The sequence below is a fragment of the Colias philodice genome, chromosome 3 (genome assembly GCF_061535455.1).
Source record: "Colias philodice isolate Cphi_HAF_F1 chromosome 3, ilColPhil1 Martin Lab GWU primary, whole genome shotgun sequence".
Classification (NCBI taxonomy): Eukaryota; Metazoa; Arthropoda; class Insecta; order Lepidoptera; family Pieridae; genus Colias; species Colias philodice.
In genome coordinates this window covers 763,923-784,327 of record NC_143088.1, presented here as the reverse complement: position 1 = coordinate 784,327, position 20,405 = coordinate 763,923, and the positions used below count along the sequence as shown (strand labels likewise).

Genomic DNA, 20,405 nt, shown 5'->3' with positions numbered 1-20,405 from the left:
CGCAATAATTCCCCATCCTTTCATTCCTAAATCCTAATCTATTTAAAATTAACAAACAAAAAAACAAATAATTTACATACCAAATGGATGGTTGTGGTGACAGGAAGCACCACGCAACTGGGTTGTTTTTATTTTATTGTTGATATGTATTTTTTTTTCAAACTTGCAGTAGGTAGTGAGCCCAGTAAGTTCACATTTGCTTAAAAATGTAACTTTAAAATGACCCAAGAAAAAGTTATGAGAGTTTTATGGACAGCTTAATATTTGTCTGTACCTACACAATTCATAGTCTGAAAAAGTAAAGGTTCATTTACGGATATAATTGATTAACTAAAATAAAACTAATGTTATAATTAAAAAGCATGTTCCACTATTTTTTTATAACTGAACATATTTTCCGATATATATTACAAGACAAATGAACAGCTATTTTACATGAATCTGAATTATGTTGTTAACAAACACAGAATATTGCCAAAGAAATAATTGTCTATACAAAAATACCTTAAATAAGGTACAATATTAATTAAAAAGTAAATGAAATATTAAAAGAAATCTGCTACCCAAATCCATGACAGATCTTATATTATTTTACTAGTCCTTTAAAATAGATAAATTTGTAATGTACAGATAAAAATAACTTTGTGAACTGAAAAAAGGTGTTAAGAACACAATATTTCCTTAATATTTTTAAATTGCTTTACATTCTGGAGTTTATAAGTTTTACAATAAAAGTGTATTTTTATTCACAGCCACAAAATTATTTATCACACATCTTACAACAAATGTAGACTTTTGTGTTAAATTACCCTTAATTTTGATCAACCAAAATGATAAGCTACAATGCAGGGATCATATTTTATGGTGTGCCACAAAACTGGACAGAAACATCAGTCTTATGAAAAAAAAAAAAATTGTTTACAGGTAGTATATCATGGTAAGATCATGTCTAGTTACAAAAAGTTACTAGAAAATACTACTTTGATACTAAAAGTTACAAAAAAATTATCATAAAATTCAATGTTTAAAATAATTATAATCTAGTTGTTTAAAATTTAAATAATTTTGCCAATATCAATATTATGACAAATTATTATTACCTTACTACGAGGCAATTTTGTTTCAAAACATTTTTACCAAGCAGTTGTTCTGTACATTACAAATAATTAACAAGTGTGTGTTGCAAGTCAATCGGCCACAATATCAATTCCATAACTTGGACAGTAAAAACAATACAATACAAAATGTAAGTCCTGAACATTATATGTTAGGTTAGAAAAATGAGACGTCTTTACAAGTGCAAATAAAGAGCATCAAGGAGTCTTTCTCCCAAGATAAATACCTTATTTTCCTTTATCAGGTGACATTCCATACACAAACTCTGTTCTATAATATAAAATTTGCAAGCTTGCCTTCACAACACTTCAACATAGTACATTATAAGAGGTATGCTCATTTACTTGCATCAGTTTTACAATGACTTATTTTAATGTTATTTACCACACAGTGAAGTTCAATCTATTAGTGCACGGCTATGGTTCTAAATATCTAAGGGTTTTTGTTGTGACAATTCAAGGACCTTTCGTACTGATACCTCAATAAAATTTTACATTGAATTTAAATTTACAACCTTAACTGCATTATAAATTGAAAAACTAACTTAATATGTTATCAATAAGTAATTTATTGCACAGCATATTTAAAAGGACCTCAATTGTCACATGTGGCCAATATCAATTGTCAAATTTATGGAAAATAGCTGCCTAACAAGACAACTCGCCTGGGACCTTTGAATACGTTAATTTCTATACATAAAAATAATTCATAAAGTAATGGAATTTTTAGCAACATATTCAAAATTATGTTTCATCTCCTCACTTTGTCACATAAAAGTTCTGAATGTATCTTGTGCTAATTGAGGGAAGGCGATTGCCCATCGTCCCAAACAATGTCAATGCTAGGCCACTTTGTTTGTAAACATGTCAGCATGGGGTCGGTGGTGGCTGCCCTCATGGGGCACTCGAGCAGGGCAGCTCGTCCCGTGCGGTAAACCACTCTACCTCCAGGATTACTGCGCGACAACCCATTATAATGATGCAGAGTGAATGTGTCGGGAGCACCGCGCTCACAACCAGGGAAAAACTCGTCCATAAATGCACTCAATAATATGATACCTAGATTTTCAGAATCTAACTTTCGTCTCATCAAATCCACATATTCAGGCTCACTGACGAGGTCCGCAGCACACAAAACATCTTGAAGAGCTGCAGAAGGAATAAAATTATTGCCTTCCGGATCAAAAGACCGGAATATTCTCTCGGCCGACTCTCCAACTGTTTCAGGAGCTGCAAGACGTCTTTCCATTGAAAAGAGTACAGTTAAATGTGTTTCTGATGCCAAAACCCACACAGGATGCTTGGGATTTTTATAAAAGGAACCTACGGTACAATATTGCATGTGTTCCATTATAGTAAGAAAACCTATATCATTTTGCCTCTCAATTCCTCTTAATCGGAGTCCACCTACAACTTGATCATGGTCCCATACGTGTGCTACAGCTCTGCCTGTGAGCATGAGATTTATAAGCCCCTGTGATCCATAACCATAAGTAGAATGTATAAGTGGATCTGACAATTCTGATAATTCAGCCTCTACTGTTTCCACTCCTTTGCTAAGAATGACACTATATAATAAAAGAAGTACACCATATTTATCCTTCAAGATACGAATGTTCCTTGTATAAAATGATTCCACTTCTGATAAGGTTTGAAACGAATGCACCTCCAGACGTCTATGGAAATACTCGATAGCATCACAGGACTGTTCTTCTGCACTGACGTTGACGCTAGAACTGCCTTCCGCGCCGGGTTCACCCTTGCGATACACCGCAACATTGTACTTAGCGGCTAGACACTGGCTTAATATCATACACACAGCCCTAACAAGTAGAGAATTGCACTTCTCAGAGGTCAAGTCATGTAGACTGTGGCCAGGAGTCTCTGATAATAGTATTTTGAGGAGGAATCCTTGCACTGGCGCGATAGCAGCGCACGGGCCACCTTCCTGTTGGATGAGAGCGCTCGGTTCATCAGTACTGAACTGGAAACCCTGCGCCCAGCGTCTAAATACGTCCTCTTTCACATTGTCGCCCCATAACAACCGTCGCGTGCTCGCCAACTCGCGCTCCAGTGACGCTGTACCAGCGCTCATATTATGTCTTTCTGTTGCTATACCCGAAGTACTCGTTTCGTCTTCGTTGGAGTTGTTAAGCATTTGATTGTACTCTACGCCACCTAAAAAAACATGTGATTTATAATTTAGCACAATAAGAAAAGTAAATTAAATAATAAAGCGGCCATTCCGGCCCTAGCAATTAATTCAAGCGAATCTACAAGTACAAAAAGAATATAACCACGTAGTTAATACTTACTAAAAGTACAAAGATCATAGTAATATTTAACATCTAATATTGTTTTTCTTTTTATAAAACCGATTAAACATAGAATACGTATCGAATGGCATTATAAATCATTCAATAGATTATATTGAAAACTTTTCATGGAAAAAGAAAAGCTTACGACATATAGGCTGCCATTTTTATAGGGATATGAACATAGCAACTTTATTCAAATGTCACTTTTTATTTTTCATCAATGAAATTTGGTCTGTTTTAAAGCAGTGGCATCAGTTGGTGAATATATTGTTTCCAGTTTTGTTCGTTTATTTTTAAACAGCATCATAGCTACTTTAATATTTATTTTATGTTCGTAGAATTATGCTATATTTTAAGATATGTCATTTTGTATTAACCATTGATTTATTTTTTGTCTGACAACCCATAACTCATTCATTTCCAACAAGTCTTTCCTGTTGAAATTGTATTGCCATTTATTTGTTGTGTTTCGACCGCTTTTATATCGATATGATTTTCCTTTGAGTTAATCAATATAAACAGATAGAAAAAAAAGACGAGTTTAATGAGATAACCATTGTAAGTAAAATGAATTGAATTTTATATTTGGATTCTTTTTGTCGAAAATATTTAACTTTAAGAAAGGTAAGCTGTTTATTTAAGGTACATAACAACTTCTATTTTACATTAATAAATTAGAGCTTTCATAACAGAACATAATACAGTGCTTACATAATATTGAATAAAACTGTGTTATGGCAATATATTGAACTTGTTGACGAATGGTTGACGAGTTGACGATGTTTCATTCGGCTATGTACATATTGTCAAATGTCAAGTGGAAGTGTCATTCATTTTCATTCAATGCAACAGTCAATCATGGGAATCGGAACGTAAATGTAGTCCGAGTTCGGTTTAATTTTTGTTTCGTGACGATTATTTTTTCGTTAGTAGTGTTCCTTGTATTCACCTTCTTTGGTTTTTCATTCAGTGAAAATGTATTAGTTGTTTCAATGTGTTGATTTGGTATTTTATGTGTGTGATTAGTTGATTATTTCAACACGATGAAGGTGGTTCTTAACGTTTGGAGGCGATGCGCCGCGTTCAACGTTGCCGCAGGTTGGTGCATTCACTTGTATCCAAATATAATGATTCACCTGCGATACACCCTCTTCTACTTGTTTTTTTTTTATACAACGAGCGTATGTGACAAACTTTCATGCAAATATTAACATGTCAGTGTGTCACAAAGAGAAATCGTAGCATATTTAATATACATTTGTGTATACTATGTTTATAATGTACAAGGTCTTGGTGAAAAGAGTTAGTATGACTTGTATACGAAATTTTGATGTCTTATTAATATATAATGTGGTATCCAAAAATTTTATAAAAATTGTCTTAATTTGTTTTAATGATTCACTAAGAAAATGATCATTTAGCTAATAACTGCATGAGTACTACGCCCTTCACCTTTTTTCATTTATAACATATATTTGATGAATAATTGAAAACATTGGAATTTTTTATTACAGAGACCTTTGATCTTAGAGTATTTTGCAGAAATTTCCTTGTGCATACAACTTCTCTATGTACCATTGAGTTTTACCTAATAAAATAGTATAATTTCAAAAATTTCATGTTTTTCAAGCAATGCATGTATGTTTCTGTGCCAATATAAACAATAAGATGAACACTTCTTTTATATGCTTTGAAGTGTAAGTATAAGTAATACTATAGCAATAATACTTTGCGATTGTTTGAATGTCTAGTGGACTTTACTACTTATAATTTGGGATTAATCACGCGGTCGTGACTTCAATCTGTCGGTCTCAACTGCTTGTAGTGGTCTGTGTATGGCCGCCCTAAGATGTTTGTTGGTCATTCCTTGGATAGACATAATACTTAGTTGATATTATGTCGAGTGTCTTGCTTGTCGATCAAACCAGGATCTTTAGTACATAATCCCATATATAAGTCCACTAGAATGAAAAATGACTTTTCTCTTTGTTAAATACAGATGTTTAATGAAACTCTTATCTTTAAATGTTGATTTAACAATGCATAGTGAAACAATGGGTGTATTTAGTGAAAATATAGTTCAAAGGTGAGAGCAGTGTCATATGTTAGTAAGGTTCTATGTTAGAAAGTTGTTCTTGTTAAGTTGGGCTTGCAATGCAAAATAGTGATACTAGCGATTGGTATTATAACTTTAAAATGTATTGATTATTAAGTGCATTTTCTTATTTTTTATATTATACATATGTCAATCTTTACTATTCTTATATATTATGCGAATGAAACTAGCTGTCTGTCTGTCATTTTATGCCTAACCCACTGTACTAATTTGGTTAGCACAGATAGTTTAATAGTTAGATAGGCAGATAGTTTATAAACTGAGAAAACATAGGATTTGTTTTATTTGGGAAGTCCCACGGAATCGGGAACTATTTGGGTTTTCCTTTGACTATATGCATTCAAAACTATGTGTGTAAAGATACTTAATTATATGGCAGTGTGGTTATATAAAAAGTGTAGCAAACATTTTAACAATCATACAGCTAACTTTTTGCTCTTATGTCGAGTTCTTATGCACAAGTTATTTAAAAAAAATGCTGCTATTAAATAAGTTGTAACATCATTTATTTACTATTTCTTAATAATATAGTGAAAGTGAAACTTAACATTAACAAAGACTTTCTATTGAAAGTGTAAAGCAAATGTTTTAAATATCTGTTAGATAAGACAAGTTAAGCAAATTATAATTTATTTTATTTAACCAAGATATGTTAATAGGAAAATGTGTTAAAATTAACACTTAATTTTACTTTTAATGGTTTTAGTGTTTGGGTGTGAATCTCATGTTCAGTTATATATAGAAACTTGACTCTGGATATCGCTAATATTTTCATCAGCAAAATAATTAATGATAAAGTAAACTGTTTCAATTTTAATGATAGGTATAATCTTTACAATGCAGTGAAGAAAAAAACATAAATTATGATGAACCACTACCTTAATATTAAAATAATTTGGAAAATCCAAAAGTGCACGCCTCATAATTTTTTTTTAATAAATATTTATTAATTATTATTTTTGTTTATTTAATAACAATTAAACCACATCGAATCAGACCCTGAAAAATGAAAGGGTTCTATTCCTGAGCATACTCAAGCGTAAGAGAAAAAAAAAGACTCGATTAGTAAAGTATTTCGGTCGCTATCGTGTTAACAAGAAAATCCTCCGCACATACAGACACACGGACGTCCAAGACAGAACTTTTTTAAACTGTTTTTTAACTAGTTTAAATAACAAAAATGACATCAAAAATATCATGAATGTTAAAAATAGTGTTTTTTCTTAGTATGTGTGTGTATGTATTATCTTACAAGTGCAATGTATGATACATAAAGACATTTTAAGTTTGAAAAATCAGATGTTTTGCGCGAAGTGACAGTAGTACCCACCTCAACGCTTCGCTTATGAGGCGTGCAATAAAAGTTATTTGACTCTAAAATACACAGACAATGGAATATACAATTGTTTTTTCTACACACTACATACTTACATTTTTACACTACAAGCACATAATAATTAATAGTAGCTAATGCTAGTTAGGTACAACAAGTTTAAACAATTATGAGTAAATAATTTACAAATTTTTGTCCTTTTCGCGATATATAGGTAATCTACGAATATCTATAACCGATGTCATACTTATTTTACACTTGTTTTCGTATTGGTTCCCGTTTCGGTTGGTATTAAGATAAAAAGGGCTGAAACAAAATAACTTTCTTTACTAACCCATAATTAGTGACCTGTAACTAACTCTGGACATGTGAACCTTGGTGATAACATTAGGCAGGTGGACGACTGTGGTCCGTCGCGCGTGACGATACGCCCCACGGCCTTCGACGTGGCTTTCCAAACATTTTGTGTTTATATTTAAATTGATGGTAAATACTGGTATGTTTACAGTATTTAAATAATGCTGTTTTTGCCAATGTTTTTGCTGTTATTAGTTGGAATTTTGTATATTAATCAGCTTCGAAGAAATAATTAAAAATTTTATATACCATTAGAATAGTTTAAAAATTAAAAGTTCGTTAATTTAGGCATATTTCGATGTATAAATAGATAGATGCATGTTAGTAAAATTATATCGTTTAATGAAGTCGGTTAAATAGAACTCCTTAGTGCAAGGTTGAGTACTTGAATGTGAGGGCTTGTAAAAAGTAGCCTCAATCTGGCTATCGACTTATTTGTAAATTAAATCGATTTATGAAATAGATATGAAATACATCTCGCAATGCACTCGACAACAGGGTATTTAAATTTAAAAAAGGACTATACATATTGAGCAAAAATGTTACTGTTTTTTGCGTCTTTCTATTTCGAAATTTCAATGGCACTTGTACATTGTAGCTGTCGTCAGGATTTTATACCAGCTTATCACTATTCAAAAAGTTTTTCAAAACAACTTGAAGAGCCTGTTGCATGCAGCAATGAAACGTTTGTCAAGAATCAAGATAAAGCACTGGGAACGTTTTAAGAGGCCGCAACGTGAACGTACTTAACGTGAGATTTGGAGAGGAAAAAAGGTTTTTTTTACCTGGCCACAAAAAGCGGTGCTCAATTCGGATTTAAGCTCGTGTTTGTAGATACATACTGGCAGTTGCAAGTCCCAGTATTAATGCGAAAAAAAAAAACTAGTTAAGTACTTATGTCTTTCCTAATCGAAAGCAATTATTTTCGTATTAAACTTTGGAAGTAAAATTAATTAAGAAAAAAATACAACCGAATGGAGAACTCCTTTGTTTTTGGGATAAAAAGAGTAAAAATTTAGTTTCATCAATCTGTAAAAATGATCCTTAAGATATTTCTTCACGTTTCGTCATGTCTACTCCTTTAAAGAAGACAAGCTAAATTTTATTAAGAAAATTAATTCAGGCAGAATATAGGTATGTATGTATTTGCATAATAAATGACCTCATCTCAATAACAGCTGCCCATTTTTTGCACTATACCCATTATATGAAAACTCAAATCAATCTTTTCCAAATCAACTTCACGGTATATCACAAGAAATGCGTGTCATAAAGTCTCTCTCGATTTCTGAACGGCTATTAAGGGGCCATGCTACGAAATGTATGTTTCTAAATCATGGTTTTTGGATAGAAATCATCATATTTAAAATCCTAAAAAAATATATAGCACAGATAAACGTTTGATCTAGTGACTTTTTTGGATAAAAACACAATATTAAACATTTGACTCGATCAAAAAAAAATCAGAAGTAACATCGATTTTAAAAGCATAATCAGTTTTATGAGAATTAGGGGAACGCTATGTTTATGAAAATTTGACATTTCATTTACTAATCAGGTTTTACAGGGAAATTTTTGGATAGATTTTTAATTTAGCCCTTATTTTTTTCTATATAAAATATAATACGTAAAATGCGACTCGCGCGCACCACGTCAGTGCAGCCAGAGTCCAGCCGGACGTTATCGAGGGAGGACCTGTGCTAGTTTTGCTCCCGACCACGTTGCAGTCGCCGCTCGCGTATTAGAACCGAGCGGCGAGTAAAACGGCGAGCATGTCACGGTATAAATAAATCAGTAGTTTGATTTTGTTAGTTATCCTAGGATTATTGTTGTAAATATAAATTAACTTCTTATTCTATACTATTAAACGAACAATATTTGCATATTAATATATTTGTTTGTAAATACAGTGTGGAAATTTTCGATGGGCCCTGGGTGAAAGTACTAGAAATACTGGAGATAGCAAATTTCCTTTATTTTTAAAAAGAAATAGAACTGCATTCAAAGATTTTCAAAAATTCATTTTCTTCGACCGGGAATCGAAAGAACTATTAAAACCGCATCAAAATCCGTTGCGTAGTTTCAAAGATTTAAGCGTACAAAGGGACATAGGGACAGTGAAAGCGACTTTGTTTTATACTATGTAGTGATTTAAAATTATGTTTTAAAAATTACCTTGCCTGAGATCCTCTTTTTTAGAGAAATTAACAATAAATTATCTTTTATATTGTTTCTATCGATTTGAATAATAAAATAAAATTTGAAAAAGGAATGTTTCCTTTCAGAAAAATTTGCTATCCCTAGTATTTCAAGTACTTTCCTTTCAGGGCACATCGAAAATTTCCACACTGTATATATACAAACAAATATATAAATATGCAAATATTGCTCGTTTAATGGTATAGGATAAGTAGTAAATTTATTTATCAACAACATTCCTACGATAGCAAATAAAATCGAACTACTGATTTATTTATACTGTGGCATAATCGCCCGCCTTCATAGGTCACCGGAGTTCATGCCGCGCCGGCTCCTGCGCAACGCGGGCGCGAGCCATCTCAGTGCCTAAAATGCCTAAACTTTCAGTATAAAGGGCTCTTAATGAGTATTACACAACGTCATTATAGGTAATTGTGGTCCGTAATACAATCGATACGGTCGTGGGAAAGCGTGCCGTTGTCACGGTCGGTGAAAGATTTATATAGCTGTATAGTTATGCGAATTTATATCCATATTTCTAGTCATCATCATCATCATCAGACTAGTTATACATAGGTATAATATGTTCCAGCTACAGGGACGCACCTCCTATGAGGGTTCAGGCAACTGTCCACGCTGGCTCAGTACGAGTTGGTATAACTATTTCGACTATTCTGTTATTATTTACTTATGTACGTGATACCTGACTCCTGAGTGCTAAAGACAACATATTATGAGTGGATAACGTCTAGGTGGACCGCTACTATATTATAAACATGATTGGCGAGAGCAGAGATAGATCATTCGACATTACCTTCCTGGTCTTATCAAGTATGGCGCCCTGGTAAACCTTCAATCCCCAGGCGCGATGCCTGGCTTCTTGTGATTCACCACAAAAAGCTACACTCAAGTTAATACACCTACTAGAAGGATATAATAACGGTATACGCTAACTATCAAGTTTCGCTGAGATATGAGGAAGTATGCGTCTAATTACCGCAGTGTGGGGAAAAGCTGCTATTTTATACCACTCAGCGCTAACGTGTCGTTTATTAGTCATATACTTGCAACACTTAAGTATAATGATAGTTATTTAAATAAAACTAGTTATCCCATTCTGGATTTGCTTGTGTTTCTTTTCTTTGAGAATGGTACAAACCTACCCCTGAAACTGAGGTACAGAACTTATATTATGAAGCATAACCAGATAAAACTACAGAATGCAATCAGTAATATGGATGACAAAGCAAAACAATACAATAGCAATAGGAATTGTTACAGAATTAAAACACAATGTTTACCATCTTACATCGACGTCTCGAAAATGTTTCAGGGAGTATGGTTACGATCAGATTTCCTCAGTGTTTGAAATCTACGGGTAAATAATAAAATATAGGTGCCTTTTACACCCGTTACAGTCTTTAATTTCAGAAACAACAACAGTACATTTAATTTATTACCGTTATAACAAATGCAATTTAGCAATTATTGCAGGCAGGTGCAAGTAGCTCGTAAAAGTACAGTTTCCATATTATAAGGGGTAAGCCGTGTTTGTTGCAGTTACCGGGGAAACATTATCTTAGTCATACCTGAATTATTAACAAAAATAGAACAATTATACAGGGGTTAAAAGGGTCAGAGGAGATTTTGAAGTGATTAGGTCTGTCCACCCTATATTATTATCGACACGATCTATTTAATTTAAAGTTTTATCGATGAAATTTACGGCAAGAGCAGTTGTGGGAAATATTGTTCGTGATTAAAGTTGGTTTAAAAGATTATTTGAAGTTGTTTGTCACACCAAAATTTGGTTTATTTGAATAGTTACAAACCATGATTTAAATTTTAAGAGCGTATACGTAATACGTATTGCCAAAACAGAAACTTCATAGAAATTACCAAGACAAACGTAGTCAGTCTCAATTACGCTGAGTACAGCATTAGGAACGCTGCTTTTCAAGCTGAAGCCTATATGTATAGCATGATAAAGTATAAATATGTTCTCCAATAAACCCAGTGGAGCGATTTGCATAGCGGTTGCCGTGGTTAGTGGTAGGAGGGGGCGGGCTGGTGTCACCACAATCGAAGATTTGCACGGTGTTCGGTGTAATGACGGCAACCGTGCGCAGTACCGTTAGGTCTCAAGTGATAAGTGAAGGCGATTTGTCTGTAATGTAGAAGAGTTAGATGGTTTGAAAGGAGGAACAATGGAGCCTATTTTATTTCCATTGTGATAGTGTCTACTAAGATTTATGACCATCAAAATATTAACAGTACATTTCTGTCATAGTTATTGTTGAATGAGATGAGGAAAATGCAGTTTAATTATAATCTTCGAGGTTTACCTCAATAAGAGATATTTAACGATCACTTAAGTCATCCTTGTCTGTGTTCTGTAATCTATAGTTGCATTTACTTCAAATAAGAACTATGTTAATGGTTGATTGTCCATTTTCACTGATCGCATATGACTTGCATCACAGTCCAATAGCTCCATTTTCTTTCTATTGTTAACCTCTTGGAGACAACGGATTTGAAGCGGAGACTTTCCTACGTTTAACATTCCGTGACCGACAATCGGTGCTTTACTTTACGATTTGCATAGCAAAAATTCCGACACAAGCCGTCTTTTATGTATTGGAAGATTTATAAAATATTGAAGGCATCGATTTGTCCATGATTATACCAGTTTCTAGTGTCTAGCAGTGTACTCCTAGATGTTTCTCCAAGCCATAAATTATTAGCATGCGAATAATAAATCAAAACAATTTAGTGGCGTAAAGGAGCAATAAACAATTGCAACCAAACTCGGTAACTAGGTTATCGATGCAAGATTTTGCACACTGTGTAACATGGTCCAACTTGAGCCATAGTTTACATCTTACAAAATAAGTTTGAGCATAGAATATCAAAGAAATTTCTTCGCCACTTCGAAACAGTCAGGTAACATTCGTTTATGTTAGTGTAAATAAAAATACCCAGAAACACGTTTCATATTATTCGCACCAAAAAGATAAAAGTTTTTAAAAGTTTCCAAGAAATTTCGCATGAATGAAAGATACCTGAGTCACTTACACTACACTTTACGCCCAAATGGCACTGAGCCTTATGACTCATGACCCGTTGGGTGACGTCACGAGACCGCTATGTGCGTGCGCATACCCGAGATGGGATTTACATAATATTGTTGTTGTATAGTGTAGTGTTTATATGGTTGACTTGCTTATTTGAAAACCTAATAATGTTAGGAATTGGATAATCTATTTTAAAGGATTCCACCCAACTGTCCTCCAATTTCTGTCTTGTTCTTCTGCTTATATTGACAAGAATCACTGATATAAAGAAGATTTTGTGCGGAGTAAATAATAAAAGTAATTTGCTTGGAAAATAGGAGTATGGAATTGCTCCATGGAAAATTGTCATCTAACGTGAACGAAGTCGCGTATTCATTCGGTTCAGCTAGTTATAATACGAGTGTATATTTATGTATATGTTGAGTATGTAATAAGGTAATTATGAATACCCGTTCTCACTGTATAGGGTGACACAGTCAGTGTCATCAACTTATCAGCCGCTGCGCCACCTTGCGTATTTACCTTGTTTGTAGAAAATATGCCTCGGAGTTTTGTAATTACATACTATATTAGATTTTTTGTGATGTAACTGAAGTATATTCGCATTCGAACGGTGTTACAGATGATAATGTTATGGCCATGAAAGTTTATCCCTGTCCATTTTGCGTTTCTGGCGATGAGTGTTTGATCCATCCAAACTTTTAATATCTATAATGCTCAGCTACTTAAGTAGGCCTAACTATTTATTGCACGCCTCATAAGCGAAGCGTTGAGGTGGGTACTACTGTCACTTCGCGCAAAACATCTGATTTTTCAAACTTAAAATGTCTTTATGTATCATACATTGCACTTGTAAGATAATACATACACACACATATTAAGAAAAAACACTATTTTTAACATTCATGATATTTTTGATGTCATTTTTGTTATTTAAACTAGTTAAAAAACAGTTTAAAAAAGTTCTGTCTTGGACGTCCGTGTGTCTGTATGTGCGGAGGATTTTCTTGTTAACACGATAGCGACTGAAATACTTTACTAATCGAGTCTTTTTTTTTCTCTTACGCTTGAGTATGCTCAGGAATAGAACCCTTTCATTTTTCAGGGTCTGATTCGATGTGGTTTAATTGTTATTAAATAAACAAAAATAATAATTAATAAATAATTATTAAAAAAAAATTATGAGGCGTGCACTTTTGGATTTTCCAAATTATTTATTTATGTACATAGGTACATATTTGTAACATTAGAATTCCTTTGTAAAAAATTGGCGTGTTGTTATATTTTCCTGTATCTTCTTCTTTCCTGTATGGACATTCAATAATATCGGTATTCCAATACTCATGTTGTTGTTTCATGTTATTTGTGATAAACACAAGTTATAGTAAAGTGGAGGTAACTGTGAAAATTTGAAAGTGAGCGGTTTTCGTGAGGCTGCCTGAAGTCATTGACCATGAAGTGTTGTTCAATTAGTGCTGAGAATGTATTGTCATTGTCTTCAGTGTAGCAGTTTGTTGTGGGTTATCAGGTTTCTAGCCTACTAATAGTTATGTGTGCGAGTGTGGAGGCGGCTTTATATTGTTTGTATGTGCATTGGAAGTAGAACTGATTAAATTTTGAACACTTAATTAATTCAATCCGGGGGTCTGGAAGGTGTAAAGGTTAAGATTTATCTGCCTAAAGCTGGCCGGGAAAAGTTACTTTGTCTGCGCAGTCGCCATTTAAAACATTGAAACACAAAAGTATACGAGGTGAATCGTAGATATACATTGAGAAATAAAAAATAGTTTTAAAAACCTACGTAACTTTGGAAAATCTCTTGATTTTAAGTATGTACTCGTTGATTTGTAAATTGCTGTTGAAGTCTGACGAGGCGTGAGAAAAAATATACATAATGTGTAAGATACTTATGAAACCTTTTTAAACAACTTTTAAATACATGTGTTTTTTTTTTTTTGTGTGGTGTCTCTCAATGTTAGCCAGAAGGGCTTCTACATTTTAACGCGGACGCGGGGGTGAACTGAAGGTTCACCCTGGTAGCGACATGCACAAGGGCGTCCCCCCTTGACGGGGACCATGAACCTCGGCTTGAGCTGTCGCTTGAGTGGAGGAGGCCAGAAGGGCCCTAATCGGACGGGCGCTCACCCGGGTGGGCGCGGGAACGCGGAACAAGGGACCTCGTCTTCGCCGGCGAAGACGGTGTACGCTTTCTGCTGTGGTGTGTGCGGTGTCGCGGTTGGTTCGACGTTGGGCTTCGATCGCCGCGTCTAGCCGTGCGTTAGCTTTGGTAATGTCGTCGTCGGAGTCGTCCAAGACGTGTCTCGGCCGCCTGCGACGACGAGTGGGATCGGGATTCGCGACGTATGCGATGGCCTTTGTCACCAATGGGTTGGGGTGGTTTTTAGCCTTGTCGAAGTAGCGCTTAGACGCTTGCTTCATCCATTGGGCTATGGTGGGGAGTTCTAGGTCCCTATGTAGGTCCACGTTACGCACGAACCAGGGCGCTCCAGTCGCCGTTCTCATGAACCGCGACTGAATCGTCTGGAGCTTGTGTATGGAGCTGGGGGCGCAATGCGCGAAAACTACACTACTATAAGTGAGGATTGGACGGACCACCGTTTTGTAAAGTGTCACCTTATTTCTAAGGGACATTTTACTGCGACTGTTAATAAGGTAATAGAGCCGGCTAAGAACATAGCTGGCTTTCTTACGGACTGCCTTAATGTGGTCTTTAAATGACATGTGCGCGTCTAGAGTGACGCCTAAGAATTTGGTGTGCTTTTGCCACGGGATGACTTGGCCATAGAGTTTGACACTATCTATGGCCTCGGGGCCGCCGCGCCTGAAGAGCACGGCGGCGCTCTTGACGGGGTTCACAGTGATACCCTATTTGCGAAACCATTTGCCTAATGCATCGGTCGCGGATTGTAGGAGTGGAGCTATTCTTTTGCGGTGTGGACTCGACACGTAGAGTGCCGTGTCGTCCGCGAAGAGGGATAGTTGCACTTTATCGTGCTTTGGGATGTCGCTAGTGTATAGCGCGAATAGGAGGGGCGAAATACATGTGGTAGCACTTGAACTTATAGCTATAATGAGGTATTTCTCTCTTGGAATTTAGGATTGGTTTTTAGGTGTTATTATTAATGGACAAAAAGCGAATACCAGGTAAAAGAGTATTGTGGAATAGTTTCACGGTTGTAAAATTTATTATGATTTATGTCAATGTTCCGGTGAAAACTGAGTCATAGTAGGTTGGCAATAATAAAAAAGGTGTTTACGAAAACGGGACATTTTTATAATTTACAGTTTAGTACTTTTCTCTTCTAAAATGAGACTTAACGATTCGACTTGTTTTGTTTTCATCGACCAGCCACGTTTCTGTAATAATTTGGTTCTTTTTTATTTATTTTATTAATTTAGCGCTTTTTACTAAGTTTAAATCTTTTTTTCAGAAATGCTTGGATAGGGAAATGTATTAAAATTTACTTGTACCTGTTAAATTGTCCTATTTGGTTTAACCTTGTAGATTTCATATCTTATGTAAAAACTCCTCTTTAAAGTCGGCTAATAATATAATATTCAGCTTGAGGTATGTATTCATAAACCAACATTTCGCCTTACAATAACCCCGTCAAGGCCTCATTGCGGTATTTTTGATTGGCCATTGTTATCCTAACTACCGATGAGATTTCTTGTCATTACGGATTGTTACGGATTTATCAAAAAATACAAAGAAAACGCTTTAAATTAGTTTTCTAATTAAAATAATTTGGAGTTAAATTATAAACTGTTGTAGGTATCACAAAGTATTCAGATTTTTTTAAAACGTAAAAGTTAGCTTCACTGGCAAATGTTGTTCTGTCAGTTCCATATCACGAGTCACGACGAATAACATCATATGTAATGTAATTTTAATTTATCTATAACCACAGAATACATAATAGTAGCTAAACGCTACAGAACGGACACTCTCCGCCTCCCGCCAAAAGAAAACACTTACCTCACCCCGCACGATCAGTCTAAAAATGGTCCACATTTTTCTACAGGGACGATACGCAACGAAGATTGACAACATTAATCAAATTGACTTAAATTAATTTTATTATTTTGGATTTGTGATTATCGTTTTCGTAGAAAATGGTTAGATATTGTGCTGTTTACGGATGTATTTCATCAGAAAAACGCGATTTTTTTTACGCTAGTCAAAAATGTGCCGACCATAAAGCGTTAACACACACATTTGCAATCTCTACAGTGTGACTGTCAAAACGATAATTTTGTATGGAGTGTCCGGGGTGTGCTATAACTGCAGTACTTTACACTAAATGCAAATAATAATATATTTTAGATGCTATAAACAACAGTAGGAACAGGAAGTAAATACGTGATCATCAAATCAGTTGAGGCTGTACGTGTCGCAAGGCGAAGCATTGTCTAGTCATCTTTAACACTATAAATAAATATAAATAATTTGGAAAATCCAAAAGTGCACGCCTCATAATTTTTTTTTAATAAATATTTATTAATTATTATTTTTTTCTATTTAATAACAATTAAACCACATCGAATCAGACCCTGAAAAATGAAAGGGTTCTATTCCTGAGCATACTCAAGCGTAAGAGAAAAAAAAAGACTCGATTAGTAAAGTATTTCGGTCGCTATCGTGTTAACAAGAAAAAGGATCCGCACATACAGACACACGGACGTCCAAGACAGAACTTTTTTAAACTGTTTTTTAACTAGTTTAAATAACAAAAATGACATCAAAAATATCATGAACGTTAAAAATAGTGTTTTTTCTTAATATGTGTGTGTATGTATTATCTTACAAGTGCAATGTATGATACATAAAGACATTTTAAGTTTGAAAAATCAGATGTTTTGCGCGAAGTGACAGTAGTACCCACCTCAACGCTTCGCTTATGAGGCGTGCAATAATTTATTTTTAAAAACAATTAAAATATCTAAGTATGAAATTAAAGTTTATAACCCGGATTTCTTATTGTACAAATTTCTCTCGAAATGGATGTACTTCTCAATATCTACGGAATATGATGATCCTAAAATGCTTCTAAAATCTAAATGAATTCTGATTTTACTAATTGTGTATTATACGTTTATTAGGTAGTGGTAGGTGGTAAATGTTAAAACATGTACTTAATGACGTTTCAAAAGTGCTTCTAGAAGAAGTCTAATTGAATAAATAAATGTTTGAGTTTGAGTTTGAGTTTGAGTGTATGACAAAAATATCTTGTTAAAGGATGAAGGAGATGGAAAAGCGCATTCATACGATTCATGTATTTTTTGTTCCTGTTTTGTGTTGAATTTATCGTTACAGAAAAACGACTTACCCCTTGTCCGAACTCGTGCCAAAAAAGCTCCACATCCCTGATTTTCTATAGAATAATTTATACGATCGTTATAGTATTATCATTTATCACGCATGTGATAGCTACGTGTTGTATGATATAATACTAGGAGTTATAATAGCAGAAAGTACATAAATAAGTGTTAATAATGTTATGGTGGTTTAGTACCCTGGGTTGCGACACTTACATAAATATCCGAGTTAAATCCATTTATATAACTTGTAGGGCTTATTGTTTATTTCAATGCATTTCCATGGTGCTGCTGGGGTTTACGTAATTCCTACTGCTTTTAATATAAATAGGTGTAATTAAAGGAGTTCATTAATAACTTTAGTCTTAATGCTATTACAGGTTACGTTATTCTATGTTGAATATATAATAGGGTTTAAACTAATTAACAACTCATACGTACCATACGATCTATTAATAAAGGTCTTTTTAACACGCTTTTATTAGCTTCATCTGTATGTTTGTATGTGACTCTATTATACTCGATTTTGACTCACTGAAAACGAACATAGATCACCGCGCGGTCGCGGCTTCAAGCAGTCGGTCTCATCTGCTTGAAGCTGTCCTTATACGACCGCTTTTATCGAGCATCGGTGACAATACCATAATTTCATGGAAGCGTGTTTTTTTTAGTTTTCATGTTCAGAATTTATAGCAACTTGTCTATCATTGTTCTAAGCGGTACAGAAAATACTAAGACTAAATACAATAGCGATAGATTGTTTTAAATCGACAGTCACGTTTACATATAATTCATTAGACAAAAACCTCGAGCATTGTCTCAAATGAGTCATGCGAACGATTTGAATGGACAAACCAAGAATTACCAATTTGGAGATGATAAAATACCTGTATTAATCATGTTTTTGAAAGGTGTTAAGGAAGCTGTGGTACAAAATTGGTGTAAGATATTTTTTCACTGAATTTAAAATATTGGTCTATCTTGTATAACCTTAAGTTAATTAGTTAGTCTATTATATCTGGAACCTTTCACAGTCGAATAAAATATAGTTTATAATCTATAGCAAAAAGGCCGTACCTGTTACAAGAGTAGTCACAAAATTATTAACTTTTCCAATTCCCGTTACAGTTCCTAGAGAAATCATTACTTCGTGTAAAAGCAAAATGGTTCCGATTATTAAGTTATGCCGCTGACACATCGAAAGTAACTTAATCATACTGGGCGTATTATACATAATCCGTTTAAAACTTAACGTTAAATACACCTTCAGTTATGAGGTATAATACGATTGGGAATTTTCTTAATCTCATAAAGAATTGTTGAAAGTGGATATATACTGATAGAATGATCCAGGAATGACCGTTTACAGGACGATGTAACCGAGAGGAAAGAAAGGTTCTGGGTTCGATGCCAGGTAGGGTCTACAAAAAGTGTTGGCTTGCTCAGGCAGAGAAAGCTGACAACTTACTTGCCCCTATAGAGAGTAGAGTTCAGTCAAACTGATGGTAAAATCATCAGTCCCTTACCCCACAAGATAAAACAGGGGAGGATGGTATGTTTTTTACCGTAAATGAAAACATTGGAGCCATCGTATGTTGAATTTGTCATTTTTAACACTAGATTGCTGCTAATTTGTCTTCAGTGTGCGCGTGTGAAACGCCTGAACGTTCGCTTAATGCATAAATAATCATATAATTTTTGCAAAGAAATACATGAATCACAAGCAGTAAATGCAAATTAAGTGTCGTAATTAGTAGGCGTAGTAATTTTGTTGCAATTAATCTGACATGATTTCCAATAAAGTTGCTCATTATTGCATGGCGGTCTCAAGCGGTTATACTTTGCCATTTTTTCTATTGGGCTTGATTATACAATAATTATGGTGTCTATAATTATTTAAAATATCCTATCGATTATAAAGGAGAAAGTCAAGAGAATGGATTGTGTTTGTAATTCCTTGATCTATATAAAATTCGGTATTCTTATCCGGATTAGCACGTAGATACCAAGGCACTGGGTTAAGCTATTTGTCCTTCTTATGCGTATTTAAGAGTATTCGCTGTGAAGGTATTGCGATTATACCCGAATGTTTGTAACAGTAAATTACAATGCACTTTTTTTCGAATGTTCATTGCTATATGTGCAACAAATGTGAAGGTAAAATTTCGACAACTGGACAATCTTCTATCATTTAAAGTTTTGACGATATCTTGACCTGAAAATCGGGTAAAAATCTGTTTATAAATACATATTATATTCAACGATGACCTAATTTCAATGCAGGCATTTAATCTGACCTAACCTGCATGGCAAAGTCTAATACTATTATGTTTAAGGGTACGATTAATTGAATTAGGCAATCGATCTAGTGAATCTAGGTTATATTATTAGTGGTGTTTCAGCTATTGTTTGTGTAATGCATATTCAAAAACTGGTTGTAACGCAACGTGGTTCGATGGTGGGAGACGGGAGTGTATGTCGTTAGATACACTTTTACTAATTGTTACTTCTAGAAGTACGCTGTACGGTGGATATGTTGGAAAGTAAAGTGGC

The 20,405-nt window shown here is 34.4% G+C and overlaps 2 protein-coding genes across 2 annotated transcripts in view; one reads left to right on the top strand and one right to left on the bottom strand.

Annotated features, from left to right (window-relative positions):
- Positions 1-347: 347 nt before the first annotated feature.
- LOC149489323 (ubiquitin carboxyl-terminal hydrolase MINDY-3 homolog) lies at positions 348-3,617 on the bottom strand. Its single transcript, XM_089712084.1, has 2 exons — positions 3,431-3,617; positions 348-3,293 (listed from the first exon to the last, which is right to left on the bottom strand). The coding sequence occupies exon 2, from the start codon at positions 3,271-3,273 to the stop codon at positions 1,912-1,914; it is 1,362 nt and encodes a 453-aa protein (XP_089568210.1). The 5' UTR covers positions 3,274-3,293; positions 3,431-3,617; the 3' UTR covers positions 348-1,911.
- Positions 3,618-4,283: 666 nt separating this feature from the next.
- The window catches only part of crb (cell polarity complex component crumbs), a 65,029-nt gene continuing 48,907 nt past the window's right edge, over positions 4,284-20,405 (top strand). The window contains exon 1 of the mRNA XM_089712052.1: positions 4,284-4,531. Coding sequence (XP_089568178.1) covers positions 4,477-4,531 — 55 coding nt within the window. The 5' untranslated portion in view covers positions 4,284-4,476. The remainder of the gene's footprint in view (positions 4,532-20,405) is intronic.

Bases quoted from the DNA above. Each gene is read 5' to 3' on its own strand.
- LOC149489323 (XM_089712084.1), bottom strand. From the start codon at position 3,273: ATGCTTAACAACTCCAACGAAGACGAAACGAGTACTTCGGGTATAGCA.